The sequence below is a fragment of the Camelus ferus genome, chromosome 4 (assembly GCF_009834535.1).
Source record: "Camelus ferus isolate YT-003-E chromosome 4, BCGSAC_Cfer_1.0, whole genome shotgun sequence".
Taxonomy (NCBI): domain Eukaryota; kingdom Metazoa; phylum Chordata; class Mammalia; order Artiodactyla; family Camelidae; genus Camelus; species Camelus ferus.
Window position 1 is genome coordinate 34,577,429 of NC_045699.1, and position 22,237 is coordinate 34,599,665.

General features: G+C 34.5%; 1 protein-coding gene across 1 annotated transcript in view; it reads right to left on the minus strand.

Moving 5' to 3' along the window:
- Positions 1-22,237, minus strand: part of PTAR1 (protein prenyltransferase alpha subunit repeat containing 1) — a 47,474-nt gene that overhangs the window by 21,194 nt on the left and 4,043 nt on the right. The window contains 3 exon segments of the mRNA XM_032477813.1: positions 547-651; positions 9,114-9,180; positions 17,874-18,043. Coding sequence (XP_032333704.1) covers positions 547-651; positions 9,114-9,180; positions 17,874-18,043 — 342 coding nt within the window.

Here is a 22,237-nt window from a genome sequence, read left to right on the forward strand (position 1 = left end):
AATATTCTTTGCATTTATGGTCTTGGCAACTTTAGCTCAGCCTACACACTATTCACCTCAGCTGCCCTTATTTGGTTAATTTTAATAACCACAACCATCACCACCACCATCCCTCTTTACCAGGAACACATCTGAATGAATTAAACCCAAGTTTAATAAAACTCAAGTTGCTCACTATAGATGAATATCTAAATGCCATTTCCATGATGGCTTCAGATAGTTAATAATTATAGCTAAAACTTACTGAGTATTTAATATATACCAGGCACTGTAACAGTTTACAAGCATTATCTCATGTAAACTCTACTGTTAACTCTGAGATAAATGTAATTATTATTTGCATTTTACAAATGAGAAAACTAAAGCTTGAAGAAGTTAAATAATTTCCAAAGATCACATAGGTAGCAAGTAATGGCATCTAGAATTAAATGTAGATAATTTGACTTTAGAATTCATACTCTGAACCAGTATGTGACCCTGCTTCACATTCAGTGTTTTTTCATTTTGAATCCTAAGAAAGAAGCCTATGGTGTAAATTAACCACACCTGTGAATCCATGTTTCTGGACTCTTTGGAAACTTAGTTAAGGCCAGTTTCCCCAGATGTAAGTCCTTAATTGGATTTAAAGTGCCAGAGAGGATCAGCTCTTTTCTGTAAAAGAAAAACAGAAAGAACCATTACTTTATCCTTCTGTACAAACATACTGCATGACTATTAATATAACCTCACTGTGAAGCAAATTTCCAAGAATTAAAAAACCCCATAAAACTCTTATGTCACACACAGTAATTAAGAATGTAGTCTCATAATCTTGAAACAACAAATTAAAAACAGGAACAGAAGCTCTGAAATCAACAGTGGAACTTTAGTTAACTATTTGGTAGAAGGCAAATGAGTTTTTTGGCTTGTATTGTTTCCAAAACTTACGAGGCCTCACATCAGTATCCGTACAACAAATCCAGTACTAGTTAAGAATTGCTCTAGCTTCTTAAATAGGACTTGATATGGTCCAGTTCATTCCAAAAACACACATACAACAACAAATACAACAGACTGAGATGTAAGGGGGAAAAAATCATTCAATTGCTACCCTAACAAAATTACTATTTCTATTTTTGGATTTTCCCTTCTACCTTTCCTCATATGCACATATATTTTAACATATAATTTTATATTCTGTTCTTTTACCTTAAGAATTACCCCCATGATTCTATATTATCTTTAAAATGAACATTTTAAATGGTCAGATAGTTTTCATTCAGTAGCTATCCTGTAATTTAACAACCCTTCTCCCCTATAGTTAGACATTTTAGGTTGTTCCAAGTTTTTGCTGTCCTAAAAGAATTCTGAAACAAAGAGCTTAGTGCTTGTAACCTCTTTTGTTTGCAATATTAATTAGGATAAGTCTCCAAAAGATGATTATCAGGCGAAGTACCTGGATGGCTGATACACTAGACCATTCCTTTTTGAAATATAAACAGAAGTTACAGGGATATGAAGTTTTGTTGTTTTATAACTGTTCAAAGCTTCAGCATAATTATGAATGTCATGCAAGAGATCTCCACCTATTTCTCAGGTAAATATAATTTAGGTTTAGATTTAACTTCTCAGGAAAGCTTTTGATAATAAGTTCTGGTATCAGTGACTATACTCCCAATTTTCTATTTATCTATTGTTTTATAATAAAATTAGCTCATTTGCTAGTAGTTATTAAACTTAAAATGTCTTTTGTGTGGTAGGGCTGATCATGCAACTAATTTTAGAAAAGTTAATCTCAAGAAAACCAGAGCCCAGCTCATGCATCTTACCTACATAGATGGATTTAGTTCCTAAATACCACAATACATTTTCTTTCCAACAGCAATGCACTATTTCTAAATTTTTATTTGATAAGGAAAATACTTTCCTTATTAATGAAAATACTAAATAGTGATAATAAATACTTGCATTTTATAATCAATTTTATTTTAGTTCAGTGACTTCACTCTGTAAAATAATTTGAAGTGCTATCAAGGTTTACGGTTGCTTTAAAAAATGCTTTCTTCACTATTTTTGTTTCAATGTTCAGGAAATCTATGTCATTAAAAGAATATTTTAATGCAATAGCCAATTACTTTTGCAGTTCTAGATTCTTTTTCTTCTGCAATCAGTAACATTTTGTTCATACAATAAGTCAGGATATCTGTAGAGTAAAAGAAAGCAAAATATTGCTCTATGTAATTTAAACTACTTTGCAGAGCAGTGTTTCTCAAAGTTGGGTCCCTAACTGCAACATCATCATCATCATTTGGAACTTGTGAGAAATACAGATTCTTAAGCCTCACCCCAGACCCACTGAATCAAAAACCCCAGGGGGGCAAAGCAATGTGTTTTAACAAGCCCTCCAGGGCACACTGGTGTTTAAAAACCACTACTGTAAAGAATTTATTGTACTAAGCCAAACTTCCATTCACTAAATTTAAAACCTCTCCTTATTTACAACCACCTTCCTTTGTTCCCATATATGTCTAGACATAATGGGAAATCAAATTTTCTTCAGAAAAGAGGAAGTCACCTTATAACTGTATCTTTACAAAGTTTCTTAAATTAGGGGCACTATTAATTTTTTAATTTTGAACAACAAAGTAGTATTTGTGAAGACATCTTAGCCTGAAACAACCTCAATTAATGGTACATATGTATGCTTAAAAAGATCACCTGATAGAATCATAAAAAAAGGAAGCAAAATTTTACTGTCAATTTAATAAACTCCTGGGGAGTAGGACCGAACACTGTAGAATCTTGCTATAAACCAGTTTTTAAAAGATCACTTGAAAAAGAAATATGGTAAGTAGTTAAGTTATGGCTATCCGTAAGCTAGAGATCCAATCAAGAAAACTACCTGCTTTAATTTATTCAAGTAAGAATCTAGCCTGAGATAAAATTTCCAGTCACACATGGGTTCAAAAAGTGTTGTATCTGAAACAATGTAAATGTGAGTAAACAAGATGTGCTCTGGAAAACTGTGCTAGATAACTGAAAACACTTCTCCTAATGACAAAGTCAGTGATGTCAATAAGCCATGTGAGGATTTGAATTAAATTGTCTAATAAAATGTGAGTAGGAAAATGAAGAATTTATAAATTATTTCATGTAACAAGTTACTTTAAAGGTGTGTAACTAAACTGAAAAATTAAATATCCTAATAAACTTGCTTATTTCATGTACATACCTTACAGTTTATATACATCATGATATTAGCCTAAAAAAATCTTTTTTTTTTTTTTTGACTCTTATTAAAGAAATGGAGTATTGTCTCAAATTTGAGGTGGCTTTATTTTCTGGCATATTGAAAAAGCTGGGCTTGTATATTTACCCTGAAAGCCATAGGTGGTCCACTGCTAACAGATGAAGAAGACATGAAGTGAGAGTCATGAAATACATGTGGAAAAAACCAATTAAGAAAGGACAAGGCATCTGTGCCATTCAGGATAGAGCGGAGGGTGGCAAGGAACAGTGCCATGCTATATACCAACCTTGTTATGGAGTAAAATTAGGTGAGCGCTGACTTACTCAAATGTGGGAGAAGGGAGGAGACTGAAAGAAGTTTTAAGAAACAAAAAGTAGACTGAAAAGGAATGAGGTTTCCCATGTAGCAGATTCTTCAAACAATAAAAGTTATTCCTTTAAGTTTTTTGACTCATATTTCACTTACTAATGAAACAGAGTGTATGAAAAACCTCATCACTTTCCCTTGAAGACGCCAGTTCATCACTATGAAAATCAGGTAGTGCTAGAGCTAAAATACACCCACAGGAGCCTCCAGGGGTTACTAAAGTGAGCAGTGTGCTTTCTTCACCTATGTGAGTTCCTGTGCTTTTATATTTCTGCAAAGTTTACCTTATTTTTAAAAGTTTTTATGTCTTATCTCACACTATTGGTTATGGCTTCTCTCTGTGTATATCATATCCATGGCTCAGTCTCCACTGGTCAGCTGAGTACTTGGCATATACTGCATAAACAAATGCCACTTTCCCCCGCCTCAATCTTCAGTTATTCTATCTGAAATAACAATAATGATAATAAAAGTTATCTTCATAAAAACTACCATTTATTGAATACTTCTCCTGAATCAAGTACTGTATTAAGTGATTTACATATATTTTCTACTTTAATTCTCACAACATATGTTGAACCATATGAAATTGCTGATACTGAATTTTTTTTTTGTCTTTTAAAAATAAACCTTTTATTTTAGAATTGTTTTAAATTTACAAAAAAGTTCTTAAGGATAGCACAGAGAATTTCTGTACGCCCTGTACCCAGTTTCTCTTATTTGATATTACTATGGAACATTTGTCACCATTGATGAATCATCATTGATAGATTAGTATGAGAAGTCGATACTTTACTCAGAATTGTTTAGTTTTTACCAAATGTCCTTTTTAAATTCCAGGATCCCCACAGGATATCACATTACATTTGGTTGTTATATCTTTGTAAGCCCCTCTTGGTCCCTCAGATATGCCTTGTTTTTGATGGCCTTCACAGTTTTGAAGAGCACTAATCAGGTATTTCGTATATTTTTCTCATGGTTAGACAAGGGTTATGGGTTTTGAGAGGACCACAAAGGTAAAGTGTCATTTTTACCATATAATAGCAAAGGTGCATAGTATCAGCATGACTTGTCACCTTTGATGTTGACCTTGGATACCTGGCTGAGGCAGTGGAGTTTTCTAGATAAATTATTTGGAATTCTCCCATATGGGAGATTTGTCTATTGTCTCTTGTTTGCTTATTCAAGCATCGATTTATGTTAGCATGGACTTATGGAATCCATTTTTCACCCTGGGGTATAATCCAATACTGTGTTATTTTATTGTCCAAAGTGCTCCAGCTTTGGCTACTGGAAGCCCTTCCTTACTTTCTGGCTCTCTGATGTTTCAGCTAATCTGGGATATTTCCTGGCCTAGTCCTAGAACCAGCTGTTTCTCCAAGAAGCTCAGTTCCTTTTATTAGAGAATGGTGTTAGAAACCAGGATCTGGATGCTTGGATTTAATAATTTCTGGTCTACAAAAACAACAATTTCATACAGTGCAACCCAATACTACCTCAGTTTTACAGCTGAGAAAACTGAAGCTGGGAGAGACTGAGTAACCTGCTCAAGGTTTTTATGCTCAAAGTGTCAAACATCAGATCTACATAAAATAAGGTTATCACTTTAAATCGACAGGCTATGAGTAAAGAATATGAATCACTGGAGCTTGTTGTCAGCTATTTTAGTTGCTCAAAGATGTTTTGCTTACTCTATGTTCATAGACTGATGAAAAATAGGACAGTATTAAAAACTTAATGTCTTTCATCAATTAATTAACCAATTTTCAAGGCAATTTCAAAGCAAAAAAAGAAATACTAGTCATTTTTCCCTAGAACGAGCTGGATTTTTAAACTACATGCCTTACTCACTGTAATCACAGGAGATAAGCTCAAAATCTTATTCTTGCCCCTATTTTTTTTCCCTAAGACTGCAAACACCTATAAATTGAACTACTGATATGTTACATCATCTTTTAGCAGTTTATAAAATACAACCAAAAATCATTCAATGCTTCCTGAAGCTACTGCAGAATAAATGTACTGACAATAACACACAAAATGTTGACTTGATTAGTAAGAGACCTTAAAGGGTTAGATCAGTTTACATCCAAAGTTGCTTTTATTTTTTTGCTCAAAATGTACTCAAGATTCTATGTCTGCATATGTCAATCTTACTAATACAAACTAAAATTTACGAGAACACATATCTACAATGGATTTTTTAAAAAATCAAGATTTCCTTTCTATTACTCTAGCACAAAACTTACCAAATCATCTTACTGGAACAGCTTCAAGATTAACTGCTATTAACATACTGAAGTTAGATTTATGGAGCAATTTCCCTTTAAAGACCAAGCTACATACAATCAAAAAAAGTTTCAAAAGAATCATTTAAAAAATTACCCATTCAAATCTTTTAGAGATATGGAAACTAAACTCTTGAGAAAAAGGTCTTGCCCAAAATCAACTGCTGGCTAATTGATGAAACAGAACTAAGATCCATTTATCTTAAGAACTAGCTTCTTTCTTCTACAATAAACTGCCCTATAGAATATACAATGAATTATGTATGTGTTTGTGTATGTATAGTAAGAATCTTTTTTTGTGGGAGGATTTTCAATTCCTCTTAATGATAAGAAATATGAGAACATAAATAAAAATGGTACTCCCACTTCTCTATTACAGTCATTTCTTTTTCACTGAATTTAATTATTTTCAGTGCCCAATCTGCAAACTTTGAGTATCTATTACATACCAGGCACTAGAGTGTTAGAAGCTAGGGAAACAAGGAAAAAGAAAAAAGACATGGTCTCTACCCTTAAGAAAGCTCTCAGCTGTAAGTTCATAGAACCTTCCTAAAAGTCTCCTTTGTTGATTCTTCCTCATCGTGCAAACTCTAGAACAGCACTGTCCAACAGAAATATAATGAGAGTCATACAAGAGCCATGTATGTAATTTAAAATTTATCTAACAGCTACATTAAAAACAAGTATAAAGTAATATATTTTATTTAATTAATATATCTAAAATATTATCATTTCAACATGTAATCAATTTAAAAATTATTAATAAAAAAGATATTTGGCTTTTTGAGGTACTTAGTCTTCAAAGTCTGATCACATCTCAACTGAAACTAGTCACATCTCAAGGGCTCAATAGCCACATGTGGCCAGTGGCTACTATGCTGCACTGTGCAACTCTAGAAACTTACAGTGCCCCAGTGCTTAGTCTTTTGACTGGTTCTCTTCTAATATCTATACCCACTATAATGGGTATCTCAAACAATCTTACGGTTTTAAATATTGCACATTTTCTAGTGATTCCCAAATTTCTACACGGCCTAGAACTCTCTCCTGAGCTTTAGATTCATACACAACTACTTGGGCACAAACCTAACATGTCCCAAACCGAACTCTGGACTTCCAACTAGCATCCACCGCCCCTCCACACACTTAAATCTGCTCCTCTTCCAGACATCCCCATTCCAGTAAATAGCAACTCCGACCTTTCAGTTACTCAGGCCAAAAACGGAGTCAAGCTTGACCCTCTTCATCTCTCACATCCAATTTATAATTTGCATCTTTAAAATCAGTTTATTAGTTACAGTCAAAGCTTACACAGTTTACAAAATTCAGTGAGAATCTTCCTACTTCTCACAACTTCTAGTGCTGAGTTTTGCCTACTTCAAGTCACCATCATCACTCTCCTAAATTATTGCAACCACTTCTTAACTTCCTAACCATTCTCTGCACTCCTACAGTCTACTTTCCACACTGGAGTCAGAGTTTTAAAACATAAGATACTCTCCCTCCTAACCTTGAAAACCTTCAATGACTTTCTATCTCACTCGAAGTAAAAGTCAAAGTTTCTACAGCAGCTTATGAATCTATGAAGCCTGATGAGATCTGGCCCATCACTCTCTTGGTCTCATCTCTTGCTACTCTCTCCCTCATTCGTGCTACTCCAGCTACCCTAGCTTCCTTGCTGTCTCAGAATACCCAGGAATGCTTTAGGTATGACTGACGGCTTTTCCACTTGCTGTTCCCTCTACTGGGAATATTCTTAACCCAAAATTCACAGAGACTGACCCCTGGCTTCATGCCAGTCTCTGCTCAAACGTCCCCTATTAAAACTGCAATATCACTCTTTCCAGTCTCTTACTGGCCTTCCCTATCTTCCTTTCCCACTTTTTCTCCATAGGATATTTACCAGCACTTGATCTACTATGTATTTTACTTATTAATATCTTTACTGCTTTTCTTCCTCTACTAGAATAAAAATTCCTCATGGCTCTATCCCCAGTGCCTAGGATCTAGCATATAGCAGTTAATCAATAAATATTTGATGAATTAATGAACAAATTTTATCAAGTATTGCTTGGATTAAATGAGATAATGTATAAATTTATAGTATGGTCCCTAGTATATAGTAGCCACTCTTAAACATTAGTCTAATTCCTAACCACTGTGGAGCTTTCCATAAAAAAAAAATTTTTTTTTAATTGGAATTCTAAAATTTGTAAATTTTTAAAGCATTCGATCTCATTCTATCCTTTTCTTACTCTTTAAATATCTGATTAATTATTCAAAAGATAATTAAAAATATATAATAGAAATTACCTAAATTTAATAAACTGAGGTACAAATATAAAGTTACAAATATAAAATTCAGTAGGTATTATAAAACACTAACTCAGAATGCAAACTTGCTTAAAATTCACAGAAAATTAAGGTACTATTTAAGTCATCTTTACATATAAAGAACTATAATCTATGGCTCTTCCCTACATGAAAATTTAAAACATTTTCACTATGTTCAATAGGACTTCACTTTTACTTATCTATAATTTGTATCCCGCTTTCCCCTAAGAAAATTAGTATTACTCTAAAAAAACCACCGAATTTTAAAAGTCATACGTACTGTTTAACTGACAAAAACTTCAATTAAAAAAATGAACCTGGTCTGAATTTTAATACTTCTATAAAGTATTTTGTGTTTAAAGCTAAAACATCAGAATTAAAGAAGTTAAGATACTAATAAAAAGTGGTCCCTCTCCAAAACACTGAGTGCCAGAGACTTCAAACGATTCGCCCACGGGGGTCACAATGTTAGTGACTAGACCGAGACTGAAAGTTCGTAACCGTTAATGCTCACCTTTACACTTTCCACTGCACTGCAGTGCTTCTCAAATATACTAATCAACACCTTACAATCCAATCAGCTATGTTGATTGTCCCTATCCCCACTAAAAGAAGGAAGATAAAAGCATGTATCAAATGGTATACTGCAATTCAACATGAAAGTTTATATTTCAGGCAAGAAATTTAGGGAGAACAGACATCAATATGCAAAAAGGAGCAAAGTGTATGTTAGAATTGTCATGGAGATGTTATAAAGAATGCATAGAAGAAATAAGTGTAAGATGCCATGAATATGTGATTTATACTGCATTTTTCAAAAAATTAACAATTTATGGGGTTTATATGTTTTCAGAAATATGGACAATTTCACTTTATCATTGATGAGAATGACGTACCTCACATTCCATGCAGTGGTAAAGTCTGGGTTTAGAAGCAGCAGGGTGCATGTGACATCTATCAATTCTAAAATAAAGAGAGGTCATATTAAAAACAAATAGTCCTACCCTTCAAAGATTGACTTCTCCTTCCCTTAAGATCCTCTTTGTTTTATATATATCACATTATACTTCCATCTCATGTCATGATAATTCTAACGATACCTTGTTCTAAGGTATCAAAGATATGAAGATTTTCCTCAAAATTTTCTTCTACTTAAAACTTTTTAAAAAGTTGACACAGAAACAACTTTACAATTAAATAATGTCTATAAATATTCAGATTAACCTATTCATTCTTTTAGTAGTTTTTGACACAAAAAAAGAAACACAATTTCTATACCACTATTCATTTAATTCCACAAATGTTTCAAAAATTGACTGTGCAAATTCTCAAATGGAAAACAAAAAATCATGTATAATCCAACTTACTTAACACAATTCATTTGCATTTCCCTGCAAAGATTATCCTTTCTTACACATTTTTACAGTTACAGCATGATAAATGCACAATTTTGTTTTATGTTTTTCATTCAATGTTACATATGCATTCTTCTATATTGCTTCAGTATGCATTTTTAACAACTGAATAACAATCTTTTAGTTTAATCTATTATCATTTATCTTATTCTTTAGGCTGTTTCCTGTTTTGTTTTTACTGTTATGGATGATATTTCTACAAGCATTTTTAAACACACTTGTCTGTGTTTAAAATAGATGAAAGAAAATAGATTATTTCCTTTGGATATACTTCCAGGAGTAGAGCTACTATGTCAAACAATATAAATATCAGTATGGCTCCTACTAAGCATTTCCAAATTGTCTTCCAAAGGGGTTGTAACCATCTATATCGCCAAGAATAACACGAGTATATTTATGGCCCTATAACTCTGACCTATATAATTATATTAAAAAAAATGAATGTGGCAGATTTAAAAAATTGTACTTCATTTCTGTTTTAATTTATATCTTTACAATTATTAACATGAACTTTTTTCATTTTGTTTACTATTTTCTATTTTCGTAAGATGAATAGTCTGTTCATATTCATTTGCTACTTATCTATCATGCTCTTGAATAAGCTCCATTAGCCTATATTTAATAAAACAAAATCAGTAATACTTAGACATACTGTCTTCATTTTACTAAAACTGAAAAAGAGAATTTTAGAGTTAAGATGATCAACCTAGGATATAATACTAAATTAAGGTAACTTCTACCAAGCTCATATTAAATGGTAAGTAAATAAAATAATAAAAATTATTAGTATTATTTAGCATTATTGTGTACCAGGCACAATATTAAGTACTTTATTTACATTATTTCATTGAATTCTCACAATCATAATCCAAGATATTTTTATTTCACTTTATAGATAGGAAAACTACTAATTTTAGTTTAAGTGTTTAGAGATTTTAAGCAATTTGTTCACAGTCACCTGATAAGTATGTGGCAATATCAGCATCTTACTACTTTTAATTGTCAATTACACCGCAATTGAAATCTCTGTCTATAATAAATAAATGGGACATTCTCAGTGTTTAAGGAAAAGATAAACTTTTAAAAATCTAAGCGTAAATACACAAAAATATGTCCCTATAGTCATCTTAAAATGTTAGTCAAAAAGAAAACCAATTATTCTATTCTCAACCATCTTAATAAAAGAGATTAACATTTATTGTGAGTCTGTTACTTTCCCTTCATATGCTATGCTCCACATGAGCCAAACCCCCCCATTCTCTAAACACACTGCCCATCTGCCTATCTTCTCTTTGCTGGCTATAATTCAGATCTACCTACTTGCTATTTTCTCTGTCAGAAGTATCCTCTTATCTCCAAATTAAAAAAAAAAAAAAAGGCAAAAAAGCATCTTTCTTTATAAAGGCTTTCCTGACCTATTTAGCTGAAAGCAATCTTCCATCTCTATGTTCTGTGTGTATCTTTGTTAATGACTTTATATAAATATTATCCTCTTGATGAGCCTGTACATTTTTTGGACACAGGCCCTCTCTTATAGATCTTCAAACTAGCCATTCACTTACCAAATATGAAAAAAATATGGCCTCTGACCAAAAGAAATTCCGTATCTACCCACATCGTAAAGGAGTGAGGTTAAGAGCACAGGCCTTAAAGCCATTCTGTCTGGGTTCAAATCTCGACGTCTCCACTTACTGACTACATAACTGAATGTCTTTGAACTTCAGTTTCCTTTTCTATAAAATGAGGATGACAACATCAAGCTTAGTATTGTAAGCAATGAGATTCATCCCATTTCTCCACAGCTCTTTGACACATAGTGAATACTCAATAAATATTTGTTCAACTAAACACCATTGCTACTTATCAGGAAATGAATATTTTCAATATAAATTAATCAAACAAGTCACAAATAATGAGGCAGTTGTTCCTATGATGAAACCATCTAAATTTCTAACCATGTAAAATAAATAATAACAGAAAACCACTTGGTTATTAAGTGGCTATATGAAATGTTTGTGCATGATGGGAGGGCCTCTGGAATTTTTTTTAAGTCCACAATTTTCCAAAATCCATTGCACTACCCAGATAACTAGATAAACTGGTGTTTAGTTTCTTGGACTCTCCTTTTCTGCATTAAAAGAAAAAATGGGCATGTGACCAACAGTAGTTTCGAATGCAACTCCCTTCCCCTAGACATAAATGAAGACAAGTTCATCTTCCATGAGATACTTCTGTACAGAAGTACAAGGCAAAAACTAACACAGAAAATACCTAACTCCCTACTTTACATGGCTGTGTGAAGGGAGAGGAAGACTAATCAAAGCAACACTTCTTTTACTGGAGGGTCTCCCCCAGCAGGGTGACAGCAGCTGCTGGGCTCAGAGCCCAGCTCTACCACTAACTGGGAAGTGCTTGGGTACATCATTTAATCTTTCTGTGCCTTAGTGTCCTCCTCCCATGTAAAACAGAGCCAATAACAGTACCATCTCACAGGGGTATTAAATGAGTCATACCCATGAAGTATTAGGACAGTACCTGACACACAGCAAGCACTTGGTGGTAACTCCTGTTACAGAGCCTGTATCTCCTAGCCCAGTCCCACAAACCATACTGGGACTGGATGCCACCAGAGGGAGGAAAAGAATCTCTTGAGCTGGCTGAGCAGTAACTGCTGAGCAGAGGAATACTTAACAACCTCTAAGAATCTCAGGATTTAAAACATACCAACAGCCTTGGCCAACCACCACTAGTGCCTAGTAACACACACAGTCACAGGCCCTTCTCTCCTCCTCTTTGACCAATTGCTAACTCCTCCTGACTCAGGACTTAAGTTCAGATTGGACCTCCTTTAGGAATCATTCCAGTGAGATCCAAGAGGTGGGGGTGAAGTGAATATCAGAAATGTAGAAGGGCCAATGAAGGAGAAGTAAATAAGTTATAAATATTGGACATAAAGAATCCCTCCTGAATTACATATATTTTCCTGCTCTTCTTTCCCACTGGCTCTGGCTAACTGAGAGAAAGGAAACTAGTGTTTCTTCAGAGTCTACAATATGCCAGTCTCTGTGCTGAGTGCTTTACACAAACTAATTCATTTGATCCTCACAACAACCCTCTAAGACCTATTAGAATGCTCCACTTCTGGTGTAGAAATAGGAAGGAGTTAAGTAAATTGCCCAAAGTAACTGCTAAGTGACTTCAGTGTGCTGATGATCTAAATCCAGGTCTGTTTTCTCACCAAGCAGATGCTCTGTCCACCTTAGCATACTGCCTACAATTACTCTGCTGTCTTTGGGTAAGGACTGAACCAAAGATCTAAAGATAAACATGTATAATCAACAGCTGACTATTTCACTCTCTCTGTGTCACCAATTATATACCCTTTCTTTGCTGTCTTACCAAGATGTGAGCTACTGACATCCTTACAGTCTCTTGAAATTAAACAGATCTCTGTCCAAACACCAGAACATATACCAGCAAATAGCCATTCTCTTGTTACAAACACTCCAATATATGACTAACTCATCACATCACAAAAAGAAAATGAATCACGGCACATTATACACAAGAAAAAAGTAACCAAATTTCAGCTATAACAAGGAGAAGATAGAGAAGGATGCTACAGAAAAGTCAGAGAAAAATCAACATGCTTTCTTTGCTGCACTGCATTCTAGAAATGGCCCAAGGTGAACAGTCACCTGGTATTGGGCACTGAGTTTGACAACTATCCCTAACAGAGATATGTTTTCATGCATCTGGAAATAAATCCAAGGTCAACTTGGACTGATTAATCTCTTCCTCTAAAATACATTCAGGATACCACAAGAAGAGAGGCTTGAGGTAAAACTATGTGGTAAATACGAGAAAAGCTCTGTTTATGATAGAATATAGTTACTGAATCAATAGTCAGACCAAGCTAAAACCTTTTGTTTACCAAACTCTTGTTACTATTGAACACATAAAAGTAATGAGTAAATAAATAAAGACAAGCCACAATCCCCCTAACAAACTCACAATTTAGATGGGGAAAATGCTGTTTAAATAATCAACTACAATAAAGTGTGGTAAGTTCCACTGTTCAAGCAGTATGAATAAGGACTCCCATAGGCGTGCAGAGGAGTAATGACTGCTTCCTAGAGCAAACAGGCTTCATGTGTGTGTCAGCAAAGACAACAATAATGACATTAGACATGAACCTGACCTCAGCAAAAGCATGGAAGTAACGGAGTAGTACAACAGCAAAGTTCAAGAAAGGAACAGTGCGGGTTGTAGCTGGAATGTATACCAAATAGCTGGAAACTCAAAGTTTTCTAGGGTTCAAATAAATAGCAAAAAAGTAGCAAAGCAAATCTGATATGTAGCACATGACACTGCCTTAACGTCTGAAGGACATGAGGAGGTTGTAGTCAACTGGAACAGGCTTGCCTCGTCAAGAAAAGCAGAGGCTATGAGCCCTAACTGCTGCTGTGCAAAAATGGATGCACCCAAGGCTTCTCATTTTTCAAGTGAAGACAGAAATCCAGATTTCCATCCTCATTTTAAAAGTTCATCCTGATTTGAAATGTTTATCCAACTAATTAAAAACAATTTTAAAAACATTATATAAAGCCAGAACGAAATATACATGTGGGCTGGCTTCAGGTTGGGGGGCTGAGCGTCTACAACCTTTGATGCTGAACATAAAGCAGAGGAAAAAGCTGGTAATGTAGCCTGGAGATAGACTGTGAAGGCCCTTGGATACCATGCCAAGGAGTTTGACTCCACCTTGTCCCTATAGGCATCACGAAATAAGAGGAGCAGATATATATTTTGGAAAAGCATCTTTCAAACTATGTTTCTAAGAAGCGTTGTTTGAAATGACTGGCTAGTGGCATGATGGACTTGGATTACAGAACAGAGACTGAAAATGGAGATCAGCTATGAGGTAATATTTGTCCAGATGAGAAGTACGAAGTGGAGAGATAAGTGATAGCTCAGTGATGGACTGAGAATGGGAGCTGAGAAAAAGAGGGAGAAGTAAAAGATGACGATGGAAGGGCAGACTAGAGACAGTCAGAGTGCGGGACAGGGCACTAGGCACTCAGGGCTCCAATGCTGAGGACTTCTCTCTTGCTTTTTGTTTTTGCCATGGATTTTTCAAAACAATTTTTCTAAAATCAGAGTTCTAAAATCAACCTTCTCCCAAACCAAATATGGCTATTACTACAGCAGAGTTTTAAAAAATATTAGTTTCTCTCTAGGTAATTAAACAGGGAGGCTGTGATGGTCTGTTCAGGTTAAACTATGGTGAAACTTGACAGGCTCTGGGGTGCACAGATTAAACATTATTAAACACTATTTCTGACAGTGAGACTGTGAGGGTATTTCCAGATGAAAGTGACATTTGAATCTCTAGACTCAGTAGATTGCTCTCCCCACTGTGGACAAACATCATCCAAAATGTTGAGGACCTGAACTGAACAAAAGGAAGAATAAGGAAGAATTCACTCTCCTTTTTTGCTTCCTTTCTGTCTGCTTGAGTTGGGACACCTCATCTTGTCTTCTCCAGCTTTCAGACTGGGATTTAAACCACTGGCTTCCCTGGTTCTCAAGCCTTCAGACTCAAACTGAATTAAATCACTAGCTTTTCTGGGTTCCCATATTGCAAAACACAGATTGTAGGACTTTTCAACCTTCATAACCATGTGAACCAATTCATCATAATGTATCTCATTTTATATATATATATATATATTATATATATATATAAATGGCCCAATATATATATATTCATTTCATGTATATAATATAGATACATACATACATATAAAGTTTCTACTGGTTGTTGCTAAGGAGAACCCTGACTAATACAGATGATTTCCAAACATGTAAAGAATTATGCACATTAGTGAGAGCATGAATCCAGTTTGGTTGAAGAAAAAAAAGTATCTCCAGAATAAAGGTCACCTGAAGTTACAGAATACATTCTTAGGGATGCCTAGGATTTTGGTATGATCAATCACACAGACATGGGCATTTCTGAAATTGTTCTTAAATTGCCAGCTTTCTTCACTTGGCTCTTATATGTACATTTTCTACAAAAAATTTTAAAAGGTATATAGTATTCTCATGAAATAACTGCTTTTCTCTAATATTTTTAATTTCTTTTCTTAGCAAGATTCTCCTTTGTGTTCTAATTGCTTCAGTTCTCAAGTTTAGCAAAATACTCTTATGTTAGTCAGTATTTGCAGGTATCATTTTTTGTCAAATCAGAAACTCACTTCCATACTTTTACCAGTAATTTAAAAAATAACCTGAGTAGTATATAACACTTCACTGAACTATACTGTCTCTGGCCACAAAAAAGTGAAATTGAAAACAACTTCCATGAGAATAGAGGTTAGGATAAAATCAAGCTGCTTCTGTACACACGCACAGTTGCATCAGAATTCAAAGCTTAGATGCCAGCTATTGGTGTAAGTGAGCTTAACCATTTGATCTTCCGCCTGGGCCTCCTGGGCCTATCAAGATAAAGCTGCACAATGAGGAGATTTAGCAAAGCCTGCAGTGCACTGTCAGACACACAAGAAATAGGGAAATGGAGAGAAGAACTTCGAAGACTGCAGGAAGAAAGTGGGCTGGACTAGCATCTGAATGGGTAAAAGGTAATAATCTGAAACAACAACCTTTGTTGTTGATATGTTAAAATTTGATATGTTAAAATTCATACTTCTCTTCTCTATTAGATCATCATCTGTCTCCCCCTCAGAGTTAGTTATGTACTGGCTCAATTACACATTTCTGTGTGCCACAACACACAATACAGCTCTGTTTGGCAAAAAATAACTTGATGGGATTCACATTGTGCTACTTTGTACCTTAACGTTGCTGAGAACCACTATGGAATGCAGAATGAAAGAGGGTCTAACAACAGATAAATGTCCTTACTTTTAAGTTTCTGCTTAAACTTACGCCTTTAGGTTTCTGCCACAAACTTACGCTGTGCCGTAAACTTAGACAAAGCCTTATAATTAAGAAATATATACCAGGGGACTAATTGAGTGAAACAATCACACAGAAAACAGAAACTATTTCACATTAAATCTTCAAATCAGACTCCCTTTTCTACTGGTCTAAACAGGGAAAAGTGCTATTAACCTATTATGGCAGTGTGTTAAAGACAATGCTGAGAGGGACACAAGGAAATTGGTATAGCTTACCTCTGGCAACATTACTCTCCACAAATAGACTGTTTCTCACTCAACTGTAAGCTTCTTGAGTAAAGGAAATAGTATTATTCACCCTTTTTATCCCTCACAATACTTGGAACAGCATCTAGTATGAGTAGGCCCTTGGTAATGGCTACTGAACTTGCAATTAAAATTCTCTAGGAAACAAAGTTCTTATTCAAAATTAGCCACCAGGCTGACTGAGCACTTTTGAAAGTACTGTTGTGTGAGATAGGGAAGGAGCCTTATAGAAACAGTTGAGAATTTGGTCTTGGATGAGTACCCTTCAAAACAGTGAGAACTCAGGTTTTACTGACTAAAAGGTAAAAAGAATTTGTGTACATGGAGGCTTAATATCACATATAGGGGGAAAACTAGGAAAAGACACTAGGTGGGATGAAGAGGGATTGTCTGATGCAGCCAAGAACTGTCTCAGAGGAGCAAAAGAAACGAAGGCTGGGATGGTTTTCTTTTGCTCATTTCAGCATAGGAACAGGACACAGAGGGCCTGAACTTAAGTGGGATTCATAGTGCAACAGCACCATCATAAACCACTGAGCTGTTTCACAGTATAACTACCACCATCACACCCCTTTGTGGTTATCTCATTTGGACCGCTACTAAATGACTTCTATTGTTCATAAAGTACTAAAGGATTATAAACTAGAGAATTAGAGCTTGTAGGGACTAGAGTCCACTTCACAGATTTTCAAACTTTTTTTAGCCATAAGATGCTTTCTTCAAATATCTTACAAATGACCCCAATACATAAAAAAATAGAATCAGAATTTCTGTTTGCAGTAGGGGGCTTGGTACTCTGTTTGAGGCACCTTCCATAGAATCATTATGGATGCAAAATTAGGAAACTAGTGATGAGTCCAATCTCCTCACTTGATAGAGAGGTTATGCAGTTGACCAGGTAGTGAATGAAAAAGCCAGAACTAGAATCCAGGAATGCCAACACCAGAGAGTGTTCTTCCCACTATATTTCATGCTGCTTCTAAAAATAAAAGAGAGTAGACTCCATACTTACCATCTTTGTTCAGCCATTGCTTTCTTGTTCTGTACAAAAGGAGCTTGTTGTGGACATATGGTAAAAGGAACTTGACACACCAGCTCTCCACACCAAGTTTGTTTTCAACCAGGACGATGGGACTCCGGTTATACCTAGCTTCAGGACATGGGATCAGGCCAATTTCATCTCTTAATATGTAAAACATAAAAATGAATTAAAGATAAGAATACCAGCCTTTTCAAAAATTTTCAAATCCTACAGGGAATTAAAAAAAAACCACACACATTTCCCTTTCTTAAAAATGTTATTTAGCTCACTCACTGGATTGGGAGAAATAATAATTTTTTAAAAGTTTGCTAATACTAATAAGAATATGGGAAAAGTATTACGTTATACTCCCTGTTGACAGGAATGAAAACTAGTCGAATCGTTGGATAGAAATTTTAAAATGTCTGTCAATTTTTTTAAGTGCATATACCCTTTGACCCAGTGATTCCACTGTTCAGAAATTATCCAATGCTGAAACATATGAATTCACTGGATATTCATGGCAACATTACAACAAAACTGGAAATATTCAAAATGTGTATCAGTAAATATAAGACTGGTAAAATAAATATGGTTCATCCATGTGATAGAGCTGTAAAACAGAATAATGAGGTAAATCTGCATACGTTGGTACGGAAAGGGTGCCAAGAAACAAACAAAAAACCAAAATGCTGAACACAGTGTATAGCACAAAGCCATTTGTACAAATTTTTAAAAAGGTATATAGATACATTAAAAATTTTCTTGGAAGGATACCAAGAACCCTTGGGGGAGAGGATTTTATTCTTATACAGTTTAAATTTTATAATTATTTTACACATTACTTCTATTTTTAAAAAATGTATTTACACTTGTGTGCTAATATGTGGAGCAAATTATCAATAAAATTACATTGTCAGTGAGACTCTTTTTTAATCCTTTATTCAGTTCTGAATTGAAAAAATGCTAATAAATATTGTTAAAACACAAAATACATTTCAGAATTTGATCATTTTCATCTATGGTGGCTTCTCTATCCCTTAATCCACTTCAACTTAAGTTAATTTACATTACAGGCATAGACTTAAACAATACATAGGGCAGCTGACTTACATAGCAAATAAATTGGCAAAAAAAAAAACCATAAAAAAGTTTTTGTAAAATCTGCATATATGCCTTTCAACTATAAAGAATTTACAGTTCTTCCATATGTGAAGTATTTTTGTTCAAATTGTATGTCCTTCCCTTAATTAATGAATAACCAACAAGAAACCTTTTAACAAGAGTAGCTGACATAAATAACAGTATTTTTAGAGTGTCTAAATAGATATTTTAAGTGTATTTTAAAAAAACAGAATAAAGAACTGGTTTTCAGAGCTTGTGTCTAACATTATTTATTATAGAAGCCCCTTGGATTCCCGTCAAGACAGCAGGTTGGTTGATAGATGCAAAGAGGAAACTTGCTTAATTACAGGTCGTAAAAAAAGCATTCTTCTTTCGTTAGGCCACCATCACAAACTGGTGGGAGGCTGTGGAACTAAAAGAAAATGCTTCCTGGAAACTCTAAACTGGACAGCTCGAAAGTAACCTACCTTCTACTGATCACCTTATTAGTGACATAGGGATAGATCAATAAAAGAGGGTGCTGTAGGGATTGCAAGCAACTAACTATTCTTTCAAGCTGATTTAACTCCCAAGGAGATTTTGGGACCTAAGGCTTTTTGTCCTGACAACCGACTCAGCTGACTCACGGGTGTTTTGATACATCATGCCAGTAGTATCTAAACATTTTCTGAGTACTACAATGTACTGGGAATTGTGTTAGGTTCTGAAAATGCAAAAATGAATAAAACTAGGTGGTCCTAGACTACACAAAGCTGATGGTTCTGCTAGGAATTTGTGTCAGTATGTGCAATAAAATGTTAGCATTTTTCCATTCCAGTAACATAAATAAAATTCTTAGGAAGAATGTGGCCATGTTGAGAGAGCATATGAGGCCAATGACCAGTATTTCAAAATACTTATTTGTATTTGGTGATATGAAATCTGTCTAATCTAATTCACTATTAGGATAATTAGCCATATCGAGATCTATAACTGAATATATGTCTAAGTCTCTGATATTTTCTGGTGTTTAAGTGTTAACTACATAAAAAAAGAACACTTAAAAAATAAACTAGAATTATAGTAAAAAAAATAAATTCAGTGTAATTATTTCAAGAAAGTCTGTTTTCTGAGATCTAACAACCATTTATGACACTTAAATAACGGCAAAAGTCAACAATATGAATAAAAGAATAAGAAGAGTGAAAAATTCTAGTTTCTGGGTATAGCCCATGGAGAGGTGGGGTAGTTATTTAAATTCACAATGTAAAAATCTGCCTTGCTCACTATTCACACCAAAAATGAAATGCCCAACTAATTATTTGGTATCCTAAATGAAAGGACAGAACCATCTGCAACAATAATTCATTGCTTTAATTGGCTACTGTTCTTCCAAGAAATAATTTTAAAAAACCAAGAATGTCTTAGATATAGTAGGTGCTCAGTAACTGCTACTGAAACTCTGATCATCACTGCACTTCAGTGGTAATATTCAAATAAAATAGTTTTCAAAGAATATTGCTTCAAAAACACTACCTCTGATTTCCTTCTAACACAGCAGGTCCAAATTCTAGCTCTGTAAATATGACATAGATATCTCTCTGTCTCTCTCTCTCTCTAGACATCTCTATCTCCTCTCAGTTGGCCTCTATAGCCCTCAAATTCCTCATCTGTAAAATACAGGAACTGCACTGTATCTCTAAATAAGAGAAATGGGCTGCTAGGTCTCATCCAGGTTTCAAATTTTATGACTGAGAAACCCTACAACTATTCTCATATAAAGAGAATGAAAGTGGTCATATCAGGGAATATTAAGCACTAGGGAAGAAAAAAAAAACCACTAAAAGAGAGGTAGTAGGATATAGAAACAAAAGCACTCAATCTTCTAAGGTCCATGGTTCTAGTTAGGCTCCATTCTACCAGTGATCAACATGAATTTGACTAGATACTTGCCATCAGTATCCTCATCTGAAATACAAGAATAACAATGCCTTCCCTTAGTTTACAAAGTGGGATTATATTGGACGTATTCTTCTATAATCCTTTTTCTAAAACTGACAATTCACATTAAATATTTTCCTGTATAATTCTTGTATCATTCATGGTTGTAATGAATGTGCTGTAAATATCAAATATATCTCCAGCTATTTCCTTATGAAATAGTCTTGTAAGAGAAATTTCTAACTCTTTCACTACCAGCAAATTCCATTCTTTTTTATTTTTAGGTTCCTGGTATTTAAGAAGGATACTTAAGTAAATACCTGTATTAACAACATCACAGGATTTTTAAAGACATGAAGGTTTGGGACAGCGATCAAGTTTCAATCTTCTCAAAGAGGAACTACAGTGTTCACTTTTGAGGTTACCTTTGAAGGCTGCTCCAAAGGAATAGCAACATGGAAGGAATCTACACATTTACTTAAAAAGATCATCCACAGCACGGTACACCCCCCTCAGCACTCCACTTCACAGTGGGGACCCACTGGCTTCCAGATGAAGTTCAAGGTTCACATAACACTGATAATGACCTTGTTCCTCATGTTTAGACAGCTCTTTTTGTCTGTACTTTTAAGAAACATCATCAGTCTAACTGGAGTAGGTCCATTTATTATTTATAAGACTAATATTGACCAGCTTCCTTTCAGGAAAGAAGGATGGTCCCCAAATACTAACTGAACCTTGTAATGCAGAGTGACTGAAGAGAAAACAGCCAAAGTATTCAGGAAATGGTACAAATCTTTTAAATCTAATGGTTATTAGATTTTCATAATGACCAAAAAGGGAAGTCAGCAAAAAATCTAAATGAACTGACCCTTGCATATTGATAATTAACACTTTACTGGTGATTAAGATATTTCAGAGACCTCACAGGCTTTCTCAGTCCTAAAGATTACCAACTTTCTGTGTCACTGAAATTATATTACTGATTTATTTAGAACACAGCTACAAAAATTACTACCATTTACTGAGTGTTTTGTTATATGCAATGCTGTGTGTCAGGTTTTATAAACACTATTTCATTTATTAAAAGTAGAAATTTAAACTCCATTTGAGGAATGTCTTGTCTGAGTTGCCCAGCTAGTAAATGACAAGCCAAGGTTCAAATCTAGGACTGTGAAACTGCAAACCCAAACTTTTACAACTATACTATTGTCTAAATAGATAGATTAAAAATCAAGTATAAGAAGTTAATTAAGATTCTACGGTTTCCTCATAGTAGGTACAAACTATCAGGTATAAAATAAGCTACA